The sequence below is a fragment of the Pleuronectes platessa genome, chromosome 10 (genome assembly GCF_947347685.1).
Source record: "Pleuronectes platessa chromosome 10, fPlePla1.1, whole genome shotgun sequence".
NCBI lineage: Eukaryota > Metazoa > Chordata > Actinopteri > Pleuronectiformes > Pleuronectidae > Pleuronectes > Pleuronectes platessa.
Window position 1 is genome coordinate 4,038,037 of NC_070635.1, and position 19,283 is coordinate 4,057,319.

The 19,283-nt window shown below is 42.2% G+C and overlaps 2 protein-coding genes across 11 annotated transcripts; both read left to right on the top strand.

The window, feature by feature from the left end:
- The first annotated feature begins 1,310 nt into the window (after positions 1 to 1,310).
- Positions 1,311 to 14,947, top strand: il21r.1 (interleukin 21 receptor, tandem duplicate 1). 10 transcript variants are annotated; one of them, XM_053431605.1, is made up of 12 exons: positions 1,311 to 1,433; positions 2,634 to 2,850; positions 3,426 to 3,504; positions 4,891 to 5,123; positions 5,373 to 5,504; positions 5,739 to 5,844; positions 6,829 to 7,016; positions 7,645 to 7,799; positions 7,876 to 8,065; positions 8,167 to 8,245; positions 10,024 to 10,117; positions 12,766 to 14,947. In XM_053431605.1, the coding sequence occupies exons 5-12, from the start codon at positions 5,444 to 5,446 to the stop codon at positions 13,531 to 13,533; spliced, it is 1,641 nt and encodes a 546-aa protein (XP_053287580.1). In that variant the 5' UTR covers positions 1,311 to 1,433; positions 2,634 to 2,850; positions 3,426 to 3,504; positions 4,891 to 5,123; positions 5,373 to 5,443; the 3' UTR covers positions 13,534 to 14,947. The 10 variants fall into 10 exon arrangements, with proteins under 10 accessions (XP_053287580.1, XP_053287586.1, XP_053287581.1 ...); XM_053431611.1 differs by having other exon boundaries at positions 5,389 to 5,504; positions 7,666 to 7,799; XM_053431604.1 differs by having other exon boundaries at positions 1,312 to 1,433; positions 2,721 to 2,850; positions 5,389 to 5,504.
- On the top strand, positions 14,809 to 19,008 carry LOC128448821 (interleukin-9 receptor). The gene is made up of 9 exons (XM_053431613.1): positions 14,809 to 14,848; positions 15,068 to 15,161; positions 15,810 to 15,927; positions 16,052 to 16,230; positions 17,011 to 17,162; positions 17,251 to 17,416; positions 17,701 to 17,809; positions 17,905 to 17,989; positions 18,279 to 19,008. Exons 2-9 carry the CDS (start codon positions 15,092 to 15,094, stop codon positions 18,774 to 18,776), a joined length of 1,377 nt encoding a protein of 458 aa, XP_053287588.1. The 5' UTR covers positions 14,809 to 14,848; positions 15,068 to 15,091; the 3' UTR covers positions 18,777 to 19,008.
- The last annotated feature ends 275 nt before the right edge of the window (positions 19,009 to 19,283 follow it).

The window sequence follows — 19,283 nt, forward strand, 5'->3', positions numbered from 1 at the left end:
AGCACTGATAGAGACACAGATGCTGAGTTGATTGATGAACCATAACAGAATAAAAACAGTAGAAAGTGACGATAGATTATGTTTTATACTAAATAAATTAAACAGTCTGTCTAATACAGAGAGCTTTGCTTAATGTGAAGTCAAACTATCTATACTGCCCTCCAGTGGCGCCATTCAGTTACTGCTCCTCACTGAAATCCTCTGCAGTGCAACCTCTCACAGAAATGAAGCTTTAAGATGAATGGAGAGTTTTATTATGTATATTCAATTCATCGGTTTCATCATGAACAGAACACAATTCATTCTAGTGACATGGTGATGCAGGAGATGGAAACATTTCAAATTTAAACTATATTTTAATCTGAAGGTTTGAATATATTCAGACATTTTAAAGCCACAGACTTTTTCAGAGCTTGTAATGATACAGATGTTGAATAAATGAAACAGCTTCTTATCTACGCTACGGATCAAAGTAAAAATATATATAGATTATTGTATTATCTATCATGATAATTTATCTGTATAAAAAGAAGCACGTTTTGACTGATTGAACCTTGGAGGCTCAGTAGCAGTGAGAGATGTAAAGTGAAAACAGTGGATTTGAGGTGCATTGGTTTCGGGGGGGGGGGAAGTGGAGCTCGTTAGTAGAGTCCTGATGACTCCACCAGTACAACCATCACAGACTCTGTTGTGCTTTCTCTTCTTGTAGTTCTGTTAAAGAGAGGAACAGCAAGTACCGGGAGGAGGTTTCACTCGCTGCAAGACGAGAATCAATGTAAACCATTGTGTTATATATGACACCACTTCCCCCCCTCATGAGACTCTTCCCAAAATCAAACTTTCTTTTTAACTTACTCTCTTTGCATATTCTTCTAGTAGTGGCCTTTTAAGCTGCTCCACTCGACCACACTGGGTCTAGTGCCTTGCTCAAAGGCATTTTCACCAGTAATAGGTTATATTTCCATATATTTCATTCCATATTTATTGTTTCTATTATGGTTCCTTTTAGATGACTGGTTTTAATCGGGCTGCAACATAAGGATTTAATCCCTTTCAATCAGTGTGCAACCATTATCTACATCCTCTATAAGGGATCACTTCCTTGAGTATGAGCTAGAAAAGTGTCAGTCAGGAGGTCAGTGATTCCTGTGTGGCCTAGAATTGTAAGTTGTAAAATGTTGTAACACACATATATAAATACACTTAAAATGCAAACCATTTCGTAAAAACCTGTCCCTTTGCGTGTTTTACTTCCTGTTTTATTTTGTACTCGCATGTGTTTCTCAAACTGCTTCACTTCCTGTGTGTGTGTGTGTCCCTCAGTGATCACCTGCCCTGCCTCTGATGAGTCCTACCTGTGTTGCTCTTCACCACGTGGAGTCTTCATCACTCGTCACTGATGAAGAGAGAGGATAGTTTCACTTCATCTCCAGGTTCAGTCTCTGTTCAACTTTCTCTGCGATGCAAATCATTTTAAAGCTCAAAACTTTACCAAATTTTATGATTTCTCCATGTTTTCTATTTAAAAAAGAGGTTGGAAACCAAATTAGTTTTCAAATATACTGAAAGCATTTCAGTACAGATCGATAATTGTAGATTTTATCCATCAGTACAAACATGTGATTCCTGCCAACACAGTGTTGCAGTGAAGTGTCCAGCTGACATTATGACTCTATGACAAACCTGGTGCGTGGTCATTCCACCACAGACGGGACGGGACTTTCACTTTTCGTTTCTTGGTAAAGATTAGAACAGAAGTTTACTTTGATTGATCTTTGAATCAAACCTTGAGATTACACTCAATGTGAAAACTGAATGAACGTCGTGGTGGAGTTCCCCGTGGAGATCTGCTTGGATAAATTCAGCCTCTGTTACCGTTAGTGAAATTAGGTCTCCTTATGTGTGTGTGTATGTGTGTGTGTGTGTGTGTGTGTGTGTGTGTGTGTGTGTGTGTGTGTGTGTGTGTGTCACATTACACTGGTATTCAGCTGTTATTACTTTGAAGCCTAAGTAGTAATACTGGTAGTAGAACTGATTATCTCAGGGGGCCTGGATTTACCCATAAATTCTCCCCTTGAAATATAATCTAAAAGGGAAACACCCCCGATAACCCCCCCACTGCACTGAAAGTCTCATTTGAAAGCGAATATAATATTCAGCCGTATTTGAGAAGTATCTGGGTAAATTTAATATGTTGGTGTCCCTGAAATTCAAAGAAGGAAATACAATTCCTCGAAAACAGACAAGCAAACATTACTCCTCCTCCCTAGTGTTAATGTGATTCTGAATGTTAAGCCACATATTATGCATGAAGATGGAAATAATCCACTGTGGTGATAATGTATCATCCAGGCTATAAAGGGAAGAATGACTTCCTCTGCACATCAGCAAAGTCGGTGCAGAAACAAAAAATAGTCTTGGTTCTATACCAGGACACTGAGTTCTCACCGTCTCCTGACTTCAGCCTGATCTCAGGTCTGCTGTTGACGCACATCACAGTGATCTGAAAGGTCATTCTTTCATCATGAACAGCTGTGAGGACTGTGGTATTAATCAGTGACCACAAGCCTGTTGAGTAACATTTCCAAGTATCTGGAGGCGGAATTGTTTTTTTTTGTCTGTTCAATGTGCAGTTTATAGAAAGAGGCTGTTGATCTGCTGTCGGTCTGCAGCTACTTCCCTCGCCCGCTTCTCTCCTGAAACACCAACACTTCCCTCAGTCTCTGCAGCTTCAGCTCCGGAGCCGTCGACCGGTGGAAACTGTCCGGCTGCTGAGTCCGGTCTCTGTCCGGAGGGTGATGAGCCAGAGGAGACGTGGAGGATGTCGTGGGCACATTCTGAGGAACCAAGGTAGATAAACTCTCATGCTGGCGTCATCCTCTATTACCACATGGGCTTTAATATCAGTTTGATCTCATGCACGTCAGCTTTGCACACAGAGGCGTCTTCTTATCCTCTTATGTGGAATTTTTATTCCACGAAAGAGAATTATTCTGTACATTTATTAACATATTCTGACATTGTTTTACAGGTGAATCATTTTGTTCTTTTTTTTAATTTATGAATTTGCATCAACTTGCATATTACCTCAGAATTGTTATCACTTTGATACCATAATTCTGGTTTCACTCATTTCTTTCTTTAGGATTTTATTGTTTTATCTTTATCTACTTGTTTTTTTTCACATTGCAAATTTATGAGACCTGCGATAGCGCTTCCAGTTCCTGTCTTATTGTTATGCTCTGTGTGTGGAGGGGGTGGGGGGGGGTGTGGGTTTAAAGTGAAACGTTAAATTAAAGGTTAAAAATGAAGAGTGCGTTAAGAGAACCAGAAACCACTTAAAGTCAAATTAAATTCACATTCACAGATATGTTTATTTCTATCACACTGTTACAGTTACAAATTTCTCCTCTTGAATTCAACAGCCTCACTGCAGCACCCAGGGTCCGACTCCAGTTCTGATCACACTGCCTGGCTCAAAAGCAACTGAGCAGCTTCACAAAGGTAATACACTCTATATATATATATATATATATACTGTATATAATGTATATACTCCCAGGCCACTTTTTACACCCACGTAATGCAAATGAATTCAACAGCTCTGCATTAACCCGCAGTGTTCAGATCGTGTTAAGTTTCCGAGAGATGCTAAATCAGGTTTTTGTCTCAGAGGTCACAGCAACATTACACTGACATGGAACCTTCTTCCTCATGTTGGTAAATGAGGTGAACAGAGTTAGCAACTTGCTTCAGTTCACTGCAAACTAAAACCTCAGGAGTAAACATAAGGTCAGATTCATTTCTCTCTGATATATTTACTTCTGCAAAAAGGAGGCTTCGTCCGATTGTTTGTTTGTTTAGCGAGACGACACAGAACCAACCAAACAGATTTCCACTGGTGGACTGATGCATTGTGGGTCAGAGATCACTTTTCATCAATTACCCAGAAAATAATTCGTGGAGCCTGATGTAAAAGATTGAGGGAACCGTTACTGTCTCTGTGAGTCTGTGCAAATGGGTGCAGCTCATCTGACTTGAAGACAGGCGCTCTGCTATTCTGGCATTGAAATGAAATATTCTTCCCCTTTCATGTTGGTAAACGAGGTGAACAGAACATTCAAGCAGACGTGTGGTCAGATTCATATCTCTCTGGCACCGACTGTCTTGGATGGCTGAGCTGACGCACTGGATCTCATTAGACCTTTGTATGATATCAAACCGGCTCTTTTGTCACGTAGAAGTGCAACAGGTGCAAAGTCTGTGTGGGTCTGTGAGGCAGAATGGCCTTTAGCTCTGACACACATCAGTACCTTGACATTAAACACACACATTCACACACCTACACAATGATTTGCATCCCCACAGCCCCCCTCCTGAGGTATAATGTAAAAACAACTTTTGTGCTCTAACGTAGTTTGTGCATCACTCGGGTTTGGTCTCTTCTGGTTCAGCTCCTGGTGCCTGATGTGAACATCTGTCTCTAAACACTCAGAGTTAAACACATTTGGAGTTAACGTGGTTATTAAAGCTGAGGGCTGAGGGGCTGCAGAGGCACCGAGTGACTCATTCAGCTCCTAACACATCTGCTCTGTGCTGGAACGTTCAGAAAGAAAACCCCCCAATAAGCCGAGTGCACTAAGTGTGACAAGGGTCTTTTGAAAGGTCTCATTAAACACACTGGATCCTGTTGTGAGTGTTTTACACTGTTGTACATCAATAGTTATAGGTTCAGTCTGACAGGTGGAACCCTAGGGGGGGGGGGGGGCTGTTTTAAGTTCAATTCGTCATTTCCTCAACACAAAGTAAAATCATCAAACGTTTTTTTTTTTTTTTTTATTTGTTACAAACATTTGTTATAAACATTTTTATTTTTGACTTGAATTTCAGCTTCCTGTTGATGCTAAGTGTTGCATATTCATAGCAGCAGTGTGGATGTGGTGGAAAAGCAGCATCCACGCTGACGCCACTCAAAGGGGCTGAAGCCACATCCTTAGTCACGCCGCTGACGCCTTCGCTGTGACACACGCTGAACCCTGTTCCGCTAAACGCTCTCACACAGACAGCAGCCGTGACTCAGGCAGCTCAGGGGCACAGCTTCTCATTTTGACAAATAAGAACGGGTAAGATTGCTGCTTTTAGAGAGAGAGAGAGAGAGAGAGAGAGAGAGAGGGAAGTGATCAAGTTATTGGAAAAAGTTTGTTTTGACACCTTTAGAAATCCTGACTTGTTAAAGTGTGTGCTCGTTAATGAATGTCTTTACATGCTCCTGTTAATTCTAATCTTCTATATTTTAACCGTTTGTCTATTCGATTAGGTGTTTGGCTCTTTTATTTTATTTTTTACTTTAACCACTGATTATTTTATAACAGATATTTCTATGTACAGTTTCAGCTGCTGTGTGTCCTCTCGTCGAAGCGGCTGGTAACACTGGCTCGTCCCCATGGCGCTGAAGGCTGTTTCTTTATTGTTACTGTGGGAAATCACTCTGCTGATCCACTGTGGTAAGTCGACTGATCCAATTCTATTCAATCTATTGATCTGAGTTCCTAATGGAAGCTCCTCGGTTTAGCTCAGGATTTCACTCTCAAACCTTTGGCCAAGTTTTGCCTAAAGATTCGGTTCCTTAACTTGTTGTTTCTCTTGGAAACCGATTAATTAACGTGTGAATGAATGTTATTTTTTTTTTTTGTAAACCTCACCAGCTGACCGCTCACTTCATTTCATTTGTGTTCCAGTCACGTCTTTGTGTAATGTCACCTGCTCGACGGACTATGATGTGTCACTGAATTGCTCCTGTTCAGGAATAAGCACACATCCCGTCCTGGTGCAAGTCAGCTGCAGGTACGAGTTACAGATTTCCATCTATCTTTAATGTTGATGTTTATTTCCTGTGAGTGGCTTCATGATCCTACCTGCAACTCAAAGGGCTCTGGAAACAGTCGAGTCGATTTAAAATGGCTTCGTTTACCTCAGGAGAACACAGCAAGATGCTGAAGAGAAGTTCATGTGAAACTGGTCTCATGTTTATTATGAGTGATTGACTGATTTAGCATTTTGAATTTCTAAGCTACTTTATGTGTCGTCGAGTGTGTTTTTCATAAATACAATATATGACTAGAACCAAACTTCTTGGGGGATTCCTTGAATTTGACCTTTGGATTATGACTCAGTTATGTACCGACCTCTCAGGACATGTTAATGCTAACAACAACACTTCCTGCTCCCTGCTGGACAAACTATATAATGGTCACACTGTTTCTAAATTTTACAGCAAAGAACTAAACTAATAACTTTTGTTCCCGCTGCCAAGGAGGTGATGTTTTCAGCCCTGTACGTTTGTTGGTTGGTTTGCTTGTTGTTAAGCAAGATTACACAAAAAGGATGTGGTCTATGGTTCAGGGAAGAACCCCTTTAAACTTTGGCGTGGATCCGGATCAGGGGGCGGATCCAGGATCAGGCCCATGCAGGGTACTGGTATCTATCAGTGTGTGTTATCCGGTGCAGCCTGATTGAATTGAAGGGGCCTTGGCGGAGCTAAGAGCTTTAACGAGGGTCATTCCAGTCACTTAAATAATCCCATTGGTCATTTCTCAAGCAATGTGTTAAATGTTTTCTGTTTCCCACCTTTTTTTCATCTCTATTTATACGTTATGATATAAAGCTGGTAGTAATCTGAATCCATCACAATTTTCTGACTTTCTCTCTCACAGACCAAGGTTTTATTCATCGGGGGAATTGACAGATTAATCAAAAATGAATGCTCCTGCCTTGCATGGTTTACTTTCTGTCCGCCACGGATTGTAACTCAGAGTTTTTCTGTTGCAGTGACACCGAAAGCGTTGTTAACGGCAGCTGTGAGGTCAAAGGGCCTCGGTCCTGGTGCGTCATGAACCCGACGGATCTCGATATGCTCACAAGCGTCGGGACCAACTGCAACGCGACTGCCAGTCACCAGGGGGATCGAGAACTAACGCAGGAGACCGAGTCCTCCAGCTGGGCTCTGAGTGAAGTGGGTAAGTTAGATTTAAAAACGTGACGTGGTGTTTTCATTCCGTCACGTACTGAACAGATAAGAAGACAAGAACACGGACATCACAAAAGGTCAGACAGACAGACAACAGCCTCTGAGCTGCATCACTCATGACGTGTTTTCGTGGCAAAATATATGAGTTAAGATGATTTCTGAGAAGTTTGATGTTAGTTTCCATCTGTGTTCACACATTCAGATACTTGTTAAGTCTAAAATCATACCACAGCCTATAGATCAAATCAGACCAGCGCTAGAATGGCACATACCTCCACCAAGGCCCAACATCCCCGCTTGAGAAACCAAATTTAACTTCACTAGATCCACAATTTTATTTACAGCTGCATCCAATTGCAATTGTTTTCATCAAAAACCATGAATTATTCTCTTGAGAAATCAGGGAAAGTCTTGTAAAAATTTGAAAGTTGAAAAAACGTATCCTGGATCTGTACCAAAAGAGACGAGGACAGAATGATTCTGCGGCAGTTCAGCGAAGAACCCCGGTTATTCTTTGTTCTAGCGAGCTCTCGTGGAGATAAGAGCAGGTAGCACTATTCAGGCAATAGCTAAAAATATCTTCTCTTATTGGCGTGCGTGCATTTTCAATTTCACAGTGAAACCTCCGCCTCCTTCAGACGTTCGAGTGACGAACACTGACGGACGCTACAACTTCTCATGGGCCAACCACAACTGGACCTACTGTCTCCAGTACCTGCTGCGCATAAGAGAGAGCAAACACCCGTCAAAGGTTCGAAAGCACAAACAGAAGGTGACACGATGCTGCTGCAGGACGATTAATGTTTAAAGGTTCTCCCCTGACGACTCCCGTGCCATCTTCCTGACAGGCTCCGTTTCCTCCCCTTCTCGTGAAGTCCCAGCACACCTGGCTGTACCACAGCAAACTCCGGCCGGGTGTGAACTACACTGTGGATGTTCAGGCCAAAATATGCATTCCCCACTTCCTTCAGGGTCCGTGGAGCGAGTGGAGCGCTGCCGTGGACTGGAGGACAGAAGGAGCTCCTGTGGAGGAGGAAGGTGAAAGAACTGAATCCAACCTGGAAACATTCACATCATCAACTTTGTCACGATAAATCATTTCATTATTTGATTACGTTTTTCTTTCTGTGCATGTGCAGGGATGAATGGATATCCTTGGTTGGTTCTCATCCCCATCATTACTGTCTTCGGCATCTTTTTGTGGTGTTTCAAGAAACAGTGAGTATTGTTCACACTGGAGTGACTTTGTGTTTCTCTCTGTGTTGTTTTTTTGGCCCCTTCACAACTTTAAAGGAGACATTCGCTTTCCTCTGGTGTGTTAAATAGGTTTTAATGTTTATGTGAAAGTTCGGCTTCAAATTAAAAAGAGGCTAAAAGAGAGAAGCAGCAGCAATGGACGGTTTGAGGAAAGGGATTTCTGAACATTAGAGTATGAAAACCTTTTTTAAGTAGTAACCCAAATTAAAATATGTCTCTATTAATAACTTCTTAAATTGCTCTCCAGAAATTCGGTGGCCCATGTTTCCTCATTTCCTCAAACACAGTGAAGTTTCTCATGTTAAAACATCACACATGAGCTCAACAACTTCATTTCTATTTATTCAATCAGGCTTTCCTTAAACTACTACAACGATTCCTGCAACTAGTACTCGGAGAAACCTGCAGATATCATTACATTTGGAAAAGTAGAAGATGTAAATTGTGTTTAACGTTTAATTTCCTTTTAAACTTGCACATCGCTGAATCTAAATCAATTGTACATAAAAGAAAAATAACTGCAGTGTGAAAGCAGGCTGAGCCTCGAGATCACCAGCACTTTAATTTCCTGTAAACGATTAGCATGAGTTCTCACTGCTTCGATCGACACTTTCCGGGCATCACCTCCCACAAGCAGACAAACCACGGCAGCATCGTGTGTGCACCTTGCACTGCTCTGGCTAAAAGACATAGGAAGTCATGCAGAGCAGTGTCAGAGAACTGAGAACACCACCGAGAGCACACACAATTACAAGAAGAAGAAGAAGAGCTCACGTATCATGAAGATGCAATCTTCTTTGAGCCATAACGATTATTAACTCTGCTTTGGTTCAGTGCATCACTTTATGATTCTTTCTTAAAAACAAATGGGTCGTTATTCGTAGCAGCAAATGCAACGTGGTCCTTTTGAAAGTTTCAGTTCGTGGGGAAGTTGTTTTTTGCATTTTACTGCATTTAGGTGTTTTATAATGTTGTTTCACCGCAGAAGCAAATAAGGATAGAGCAATAAAGGTGTTAAAGGTGAAATGTGCCATCATGGTGGTGGTGCTGCTGTCTGTGCAATTCATTGATTTCACTTTGTAAAGCATTGTCCTGAATTCAGAGAGAAATCATATTGTACAGAGCCACTGAAGATCATTGCTGACGACCCTTGCTGTTTTAAAAACACCAGATCTTTAAATATGAAATAGTTTTAACATGGATAGTTCAACAATATTCTCGATGAACTCCTGAAACGTCTTTACAGCAAATAATGTCAGACTGTCTTCAAATCAACATTGTTTTCGACTGTATTATGATATTTGCACCTCATACAGACGTCTGACTTTTGACACTGAGTCAGAAATGAAGTGGTCACTGCAGATTAACACAGAATTGACACAGTGGCGTCATATAGTGCTGGCAATTTTGACTCATGTTCCAAGCAAACCAAGTGTGAGATACATTCGTATTTTCACAGAAAAAACTGCTGTGAAATCATACAAATAGGTTCTGATGATTAAACACGATTAAATGTTCTTTTTCCTGTGATTCACACCCTGAACCCCTCTAAGGTTTATTATTAATATTAAGATGTGACTGTCTCCGGCTTGAGTGCACAGCAGCTCACATTAATGTCTGTTTGCAGTATCAGGATGACTGGTTATGTTTTATAAAGGCCTTTAGCCTCTGCACCTATGAGTTATAAATGTCATTTCTATTTCCTTCCTTCCTCTGAAATCATTTGGTGTCTGTTTCAGCTTTTTGACCAAAGGACTCAAGGTGGTGACGTTCATCCCCAGAGCAAACGTGTTTTTCGAGCCTCTGTACCACGAACACGGAGGAAACTTCAAGGTAACTTCTTCTGTATTTATACTTTTCTACAGTTGATGTCCACTCACATCCACCAATTCAGATACATTCATACACGCCACCAGCACTTTCTCTATCATGCATCCCTCCTAGCATCCTTAAAGAGATAGATGGGGATCAAACCGGCGACCCTGTGGTTAGAGGGCGACCCGCTCTGCCCCCTGTGCCACATCCGAGGAAAGAAAGTGAAATAAACTCAGTTGAGTGTAATTTCAAAAGCGGCCCAGCAGGTGTCGCTGCCGGGACTGTTCAGCACATCTGGACTGAGCAGCCTCTCCGGGGACTTTCCCCTGGCGCACATGTGAGGCCTCTGATGTTGAGAGTGACGCTGTGTGCAGGGGCTTCAAGAGGTTTCTCTGTGGTTGGATATTTTTATATGACAGCACAGTGGAAACTTCCCCTGTCTTTAATGTGTCATCGCGTCAGACCTAAAATAAGACTGTTTTCATCTGATACGGCCACAGATTACGAAGATTTTTTTTTTCCACCATTGGTTTATTTCCCCTGATATATGATCTTCCCTCGGGTTCGACACCCAAACAGACGATTACTGAAACACACTTAAATGTCAAAACAGCCTAAAAATAGTCACATTGAACTTTGCCCCTAAAAGATAAACCACCCGAGTGACAACCTGGAAACAGGTGTTGGATTTTAAGCAGCTGAAACTAGATCATATTTTCAGGGTCGAAGATTCAAAGACAAAAATACTTTTCCCCAACTTGTTTATCATCCAGGTGTTGAGATAGTATTGTATAATTCCATTGTTACCAGGACATTTTCTAGAATCCCATTTATCCTAAACCTGTGATGTGGACATTTATCTCGGGATTAATCTGAATAGAAAGAGCAATAAATACATCTAGCACTAAATAAATCTAGTATTAGTTTTAATAATGGTACAACATACTCGTAGAGTTTACGGTTATTGAGGTACTCTTTAAAAACTACTGACAGCTCAGCTTAAATAAACCCAACACCTTCAGTTGGGAATTTATGTGCAGTTACAACGATTTTCCAGCAGAGTGTGCTACTACGGCAAATACCCTGGAGAGCGTTCAGTGTTGTGAAAGGGGAAGAAGTACAAATATGATGAAATACAGAAGAGATCAGAGTCAGCGTATTTAAAACTATAAAAGCACACAGTTATATGCAAAACATAAAAATCTATAAGAGCAAAATATGACGGTGTAAAGAAAAACATGTGGGAGACAAGAGATCACAGCGTGAAATGCAAACTATAAAACTAATATATAGTTGTATTCGTGTGCTTTTAGCCGAATTATGGCTTGTGCAAGAAAAGCATATGTGAACGATATAAAGCACGTGATATATAGATGTCGTGAAGGGCATATGTGGGGTCACTGGTAACGTTAAGAAATAAAATACTTTCAATAAGAGGTCAAAAGACAATCTGCTGCAAAGGAGTTTAGTTTATGTATTTGATTCTGATGCTGCAGAGTTTCTTTAGTAGCAGCATCTGGATTCTCAACGTCTTCAAACACTTGAACTGACGACAGTTCATTAAACTAAGGTTAAATTGGTAAGTTTATGAAGGACTTGCTCTTAAATGAAACTTGCAGGACCCCAGTGAAAAGCTGTGGTACATCATCCTGAATCTGTGGCAAGTGACACAACAGCACGTCTTCAGTGGCAGGTGCTTTTCTGCAGGTTTGCTCTTCAGAACTATCTCATCCGGGCGTTGTATTTGTTTTGTACACGGTATCTTCAGGATCACCTCGATAAACTGAGCCAGGCTCTTGCAGGACTCTTTGGTCTCGACAGCCTGTGCTATCTGTCTCTCCCTCAGCACAACCAGAGACGCCTCGGCGATGCTGAAGATCTTTTTCCGTCAGGAAGTGGTGACGTGAGCATCGAGAGTGCGGTTCATTCTTATCTGGGCATCACCTTTCTGCGTGTAGGCAAAAACATGGCTGCAGACAATTGACACTTAATAAGCTGCTGTTCACAGCAGTGTGTCTTATAGGTCACATATGCTCAGTGTGAAAATGTTCATGTCAGCTCCTTCTTCCTCCGATGAGTCTTAACGTCTAATAGAAAATGGTTAAAAAAGTCAAAACTTTCCTGCAGTGTGTGCAAAAATAAGTTGGTGGGTAATAATTATGAGTAATGCATATTTTATTGCCATTATGGTGATATCATGTATGATTACAGATACTAAAAATGTTTAGATCCTGCTGGAGGTTGTAAAATCCTCAAGTAGTGAAAAGCCAGAGGTTCCTGCCTGAGGAGCTGGAGGCTGCTGATGGGCGGGGGAACATTTCACCACCGAGCGTTACCTCCTGCCTCCGCTTTTCACCTCTGGATGAGCAGTGGAACGTTTCTGATAAAATCACAGAATAACACCTCAGTCATCCTGGAAGTTTCCCTTCCCTCACGCAGTTCACTTAACCCCTGGTCACCCTCCCCCCCCCCCCCTCCTTCCTGCAGTAAATTGTACTTTCAAACCTATACACTCCTTAATTAACACATTACATCTCCATCCATCCATTCATCCATTATCTATACAACTGAACCTTTCCCAGAATGTTGCCTTCCTTATATTCCTTTAAACATGCACAGTGGTTCTATAGACTCTGAGTTAATGTCTTCCATCTGCTCTGTTGCAGGAGTGGGTGAAGCCTATATTCAGTGAGTACGACTACCTGCGGATGGAGTCTCACGTTCAGCTGATGAGCGAGAAGCACTACGACGTCCCTCAACGGAGCGAGGAGAAGAAGAGCTTCAGAGAGGTCAACGAGGCCAGTAATGGCGGCCACCTCCTCCACGTGCTGCAGCCTCAGAGCAGCTTGCCGCCGCCCTTCCTCTGCGACGGCAGCTCGCAGGGCACCGGCCACTCCGCCGGACACGTCTCCATCCACACGGTCACCCTGTCCGGAGAGGAGTACGAGGAGGAAGCCATGTCGCAGAGCTCCGTGAACACCCTCGCCAGCTACCAAGACGGAGAAAGCTTCGGGTCGTTCGAAGAGGTCGACAGCGAGCATGCTGGGTACGATTCAGAGGGACCTCAGCTGGACGGGCCAAGTGCGATGTCACCAGAGTATGAAGACAAAATGTCCATCGAGTTATCAGAAGTGGGAAAGATAAACTTTCAGCCACGTGCTGAGTTCAACGAGCCGGAGAGGATTTCCCTCGACTCCTTCACCTCCAACGAGCAGTCGGAGGACGGCTACCCTCGGGTGGACCTGGACACCATTGACAGTGGCTTTGCAGAGTGCAGCAGCCCCGGGGCCTCGGACACAGCGGAGCACATGGACTCCGACTTATTTCAGGAGCAAAAAAACTCAAACTCAAACTATGTGAGGCAGTGGATGATATGTAACATTATTCAGGAGGACGCCAGCAACTCAGACTGTGAACTGCGTGAAGCACAGTGATGATTATCTTTCATCGCTGCATTGCATTCAGCTGCGTTTATGCAGGACTGTGACTTCAATGCAACACTTCCCCCTCTTTACAGACACAGTTTGGAGTTCTGTGGGTCGTGCATTTAAAACACGGACGTCGTTGTCGGTATTTTCTTTTGTTTTATAATCGTTGTTTGTGTTTAAATATGGTTTGAAAATGGTCTTTTCCCTTCATGTCTCTTGCGTTGAGTTTCTCAAATGCTCATTCAATGCATCAGTTGGTCCATTAACAGGTCGTAACAAAGCAATGAGCATCTGATATGATTTGCATGGCACCCTGCAACACAGAATCAAAACTCTGCATTCATGCTTTGTGCATAATATCTTTGTCATTCTGTCTCGGTCTCACGTTCTCAGGCTTCTTCCTGCACCAATGCGTGCTGCCTTATCAAGATGTCTGATAGCGTTCTTGTAAAGGACCATTATCTGTCATCACTGCAACCACCCGTCCTGTTTTGTGCAATGTCCCTCATCTCTAAACACAGTGATTATTTCTGAGGTGTGTTTTTTTTATATCAGTTTTACTCTTTCACCAAATGTTATATTCGTTTGGTAAATGCACAACTGTGGAGGTGCAACTGCAGGAGCTGGCAAAAGATTTAAAAAAAGACTAAACTTATGAAACTATGATGTTTTTGAGTAATTCATGGCTGTTGATGAAGCATCTGCAGGGACCGATATGAGTGTGTGATTTAGTTCAGCTTTATTGAATTTAAGGGAATTGTTTGGTTTTGCAGTTGTATCAGATCTAGTCAGCGCCATTCTAATTGGTTGGTTTGTTGCTTTCGTTATTAGCAGGACAATGCTTGAATGAATTTCCTCTCAATTTGGTGGAGGGGTGAGACCTGGGCTTTTTAATGAATCCATCACATTTTGGTGCAGATGTGGATTAAGGGGAATTAGAGATCTGCACTCTATTATTCTAATTCTGTTTTCTCTGTCTTAAATTCCATGTAAATATTAAGTTGGGTTTGGATGTTGTGGTGTTTGTTTCTCCTTGGTGCTCTGTGTGCTCAGACTGTGCCTGCAGATGTCAAAATAAAAGAAAGAATCATGATTAGAGAAGCTGATGCACGTTCTTCAAGACAAGATATATTAATAATTCACCTCTACAAAAATGACAATGAAGAAAAGCATGAAAAAAATGATCAAGAAATGACACCAAAAAAAACACAAAAAAAAAACACTGAGGTTTCACTTCCTGTGATGCAACTGATAATAAATTGAGCCTCAGTTCATCTCATTCAGTGTGTGAGCCACCAGCAGCACCAGGGCAGCCCCTCAGGTAACAGCACATTTCCATTCTCTACCATCATGACAACTATATAGATTTTCTTGTCTTTTTCTTGAAGATTAACTTAATAAATTGTTATATTTAACTCTATTTGACTTTTGATTCTTGCTACTGTGGACTGGGATGATACATGTGTTGAATTACAGTAGAGGTGGACACTAATAGAGAACAAGACGAATTGCAAAGTGATGTTTTACTCTTGTACGACAGAGTGGTACTCATCTCGATGGAGACATGAAGTGTCCCCAGCTCCTGTTCGTGTGCTGGTGCTCCAGCATCCTCGCTGTGAGCAGCTGCTTCACAGGTAAAGGCTCAGCTCTCTGGACACTGACATGATGAAAACCAGGCGTCTCACAGCAGATCTCACCTCGTGCTTATTTGTGCGATCACCTTCTCCCCATTTAACTGTGCAGAGATAATTTCACTTGGGGTCCTGCGTCCTGCGTGGTCGACAAACCACAGAGCAGACGGGAAATGTTTGAAATGTCAAGTTGTTATTCACGTCTTCTTTGAGTAATCTTCATTTACTCAAGCACAGTGATTTTAGTAAATGTTGAGTAAACCCCAGACTGTGAGGTAGTAATATTTTTACTACCCCACAGTCGGGGTTTACTCATCATTTGTCAAATGTTATGGAGTCTTGAAAAGCCCAGGTCTCACCCCTCCACCAAATTTAGTGGAAATTAATTTAAGCATTATCCTTTAAAAGCCCCCGACTCATCATTTACTCAACTCACTGTGCTTGAGGTTTTCCTTTTTATGAAACGTTATTCTTCCACACTTGAAATAAACCTGGTCAAATTATCTCTACTTGAGTAAATGCAAGTGCTGCTTTTCCATGCTTTCAATGCACTTAAGTGAGGTAACTAAGTAAATGTACTTTGTTACATCCCACCACTGGGAATAAGTAATTATGTGCAAATCTACATGATATTCTCTCCCTCACTTGAAGTTGGTGGATATTCCTGTGTGAGTTCCTACTGGAGAGAAATCGCATGTGAGTTGAACATCACCGGTGATCCTGTGGCACCGTCCGACACCACCTACAGCCTGAAGTTCACACAGACCGTGTAACTGCACTTCTTCCACATTCATATATATAAGTTAATGAAAATTTTGAATTCTTAATGTTTGTGTTCATGCATCATGTTATAAACAAAACATGTTAATGGTGGTTTTATTTTTAATTTTCAGGGGAGGCCACGGAAACAAATCTTGTCCACTCATCTTCACTCAGAATCACACTTACAGTTGTGTCTGCACGGTACTAAAGACGAAAAAAACTTTCGGCCAAAGTCATCAGTTCACCTTGGAACTGTGTAAGAACTCCAGCTGCCTTTCACTCATCAAGGGATTTATACCTTATGAACACAGTGAGTAGGATTTTATTGTACTTCAAATAGACCGTATGTGACTTTGTGAACTTGTGTGACATGTGTGTGTGTGTGCATGCATGCAGTGGTGTGTATTTGATATCTGGGGACTGACACATGCACATGCGACACACGCACACAAGTATGCAGAAAGCCTTTATTTTACCATTTTGCACTAGACTTATCTCTAAACATGTCATAATTGTTCTCTGTATAGTTATATATGCAAATGAAATACTTCTGTTTTTACATTCTTTATTTACATGCTTATATGTTTACACTTTTATATATCTAACCTACTTCGAAGATAGAAGCCACTTACAATTTAATTGTGCCTGGTTATAATGACAATAAAGATTTTTCTATGTAAAGACCTTCTGCACTAAATCCATAATGTTTGTTGGACATAGTTTTAAAACTATTGGAGCTAAATAAACTGACTCACATTATCTCAGCTACTCAACCACTTTTGAATCCATTAGATCCACATCTGGATTTAGATCCACCTCAATGTGCCCACACTCAGAGATGTTAGTCCCCTATGTGGGATTTCTTGCATTATTTGGAATCTGTTTAGAAGTTTTTGCGTTATTCTGCTTACAAACAAACCAATGGACATAAACAAAAGCTCCTTGCAGAGACAATAGTACATTGTAGGATTATGACAAGTATTATTCAGGAGAGATACTCAACAGCACATTTTAGGTAGTATCTTTGTACTGTACGTAGTAGACAGATTTCTATGTATGTAAATATTATTCGATCACTGTTTGTGATCAGTTCAGCTGACACCCCCGGATAAAGTTGATGTCCAACAAACACCAGAGGTTTTCAACATCACCTGGAAAAACATGTATGAAGGCCATAGGTACATTGGCAATTACCTCGACTACGAAGTCCTCCTGGAGAAATCTCCCAACAGGGAGAGCAAGGTGAGATCCACTGTCACACACAGACAAACTGAGACGCCCTGGTTCGCTGCAGACCTAAGATCTGACAACGTTCTGATTGTTTCCCCAGAAACTTTCCACCAGTAAGAACTTTTTATCGGTTCCACGGATACAACTTGAAGCCCATGCTACATACTGCACTCGAGTGAGGTCCACTGTCTTTGAATTGCCAGAGTTTGCCACAAATTGGAGTGAATGGAGTCCACAGATATGCTGGAGAAACGGAGTGCAAGAAGGTAAAATCAAACCTTTTCTTTTGTCTTCATGGCACTGACTATGTAAATGTATTGATAAACATCAGAAGTCTGCTTCCTCTAGTGTTGTACTCATGTGTGGGTCTCTGAGTTATTGTGTATCTCAGGTATTACATATATTGAGATATACAGTTACTATAGTATGAAAGACATGAGTCAGTCTCAAAGACCAAAACCCACTCTACTGCTTTTGTGGAATAACCATGAAAAGCCCTAAATGTCAGTTCCACTGTGACCCCTGACTCACTAATGCTGAATTGTTTCAGACTCTCTCTCAGAACAAGAAAACATCATGATAACTTTGACCAAATTTCTGGTGCCGGTGTGCGTGGTTGTGGGAGTTCTGGTATTTGTGTTCCACAGCCCCGCTGCAAGGTAAATCATGTGCACTTTAAAAAAAAATTCAACTCTATCATAACCAAAGCTCTCTGATCTGGATAATGATTTGTATACTTTGCTTTGATTGACAGAATGAAGATTAAAACTCTGTCCCACACGCCGTCGCCCGCTCCTTTCTTTAAACCCCTGTTTCAGCAACATGAAGGAAACCTCAAGGTGAGATGGCCGAGCGGGCTCCTCCCACACAGGGCTGCACAGACACTTAACCACAGTGGAAGTACACTGATTGACAAAATTACATATGAGGATAGAATTTAATACAGGGAAACAATCAAGGCACCCAAACAGCTAGAATGGAATTCTGTTGAATACATACCTGCAAATATCCATCCCCTAAATAGGCCAGATTTGTTTTAAAGGTCAATGTATTATGCTGTGTAACATGTGAAAATAAGTCATGCAGCTGTTTGCAGCCTTATGACTCCTCCTGTCCATGTATGTACAGGAATGGCTCTCACCGCAAGGTAAAGGTGCACTACCGTACAAAACCAACGAGATCTTGATAAACGATGCTGTGACCGTTGAACCGAAACCCAAAACCGAGGACCCAGAGGAGAACCAGGACGTCCACATCACTGCAGTGACACAACTCATATTCCCTCAATGTCCAGCCTCCTACGTGGGCTTACCTGGGCAGCAGGTGGCGCCCCAGCCGATAACCACGGTCCATCCTGCAGGGGACACTTCTTACACCCGGCTCCCCGGCTCTGTCTGGGGTTGCAGCATGGGGGAAGTGCAAGTGACGCCGCCGCCGCCGCCTCAGGACGTCTTCGAGAGCAGCTGCACCGACTCTGGTTGCAGCTGCGACGAACTGACCCCAAGCCCAGAGTGCAGTTTACCAAACAGTCCTGTTGAGGCCAGTTCGCCGCCACGTTACTGTAAAGATTACTGCATCCTCAACAAAACAGCAGAGGGCGTGGTTCCTGTTCTAGTGTCCAGATGAGAGAGGTGCACAGATATTCCATCTGTTCAAAATGTTAAAACCTGTTCCCTGCTGGCACGGATCAGAGCGGCTGGTCATTTCAGGAGAGGGTCCGAATCAGGCCTTTATGCATTTTGCCAAACTATGTTGTATTTGTCTTGTTTGTATTTTATGTCCTGTTATACTTGTTGGGCATTCCTTCCACATTGAAGCTGATTACTCTGAACTCTGACGTCTTCTCCGGGGGGGGGGGGGGGGGGGCGAGGGTTTATAGAGCAAGGATGACACTGACAGTAGGCAAAAGTAGGGCCAACCTCACAAGTGTGGAATCAACACCGGAGCTCAGCGTCGACTCACCAGACCATCGGCCACATCTTCTGTGGGAGCCCACTGGTCCCATTTGCCTTGAGCCCTGAAGGAGACAAACAACTGGTGCGATAAGATATGAGGATTTTTTGGGGTTTGAGAAAAATGCTTTTAGATAATTGCCGGGTCGCCCTCCACCTTCCTATTATTGAAATGTTGATG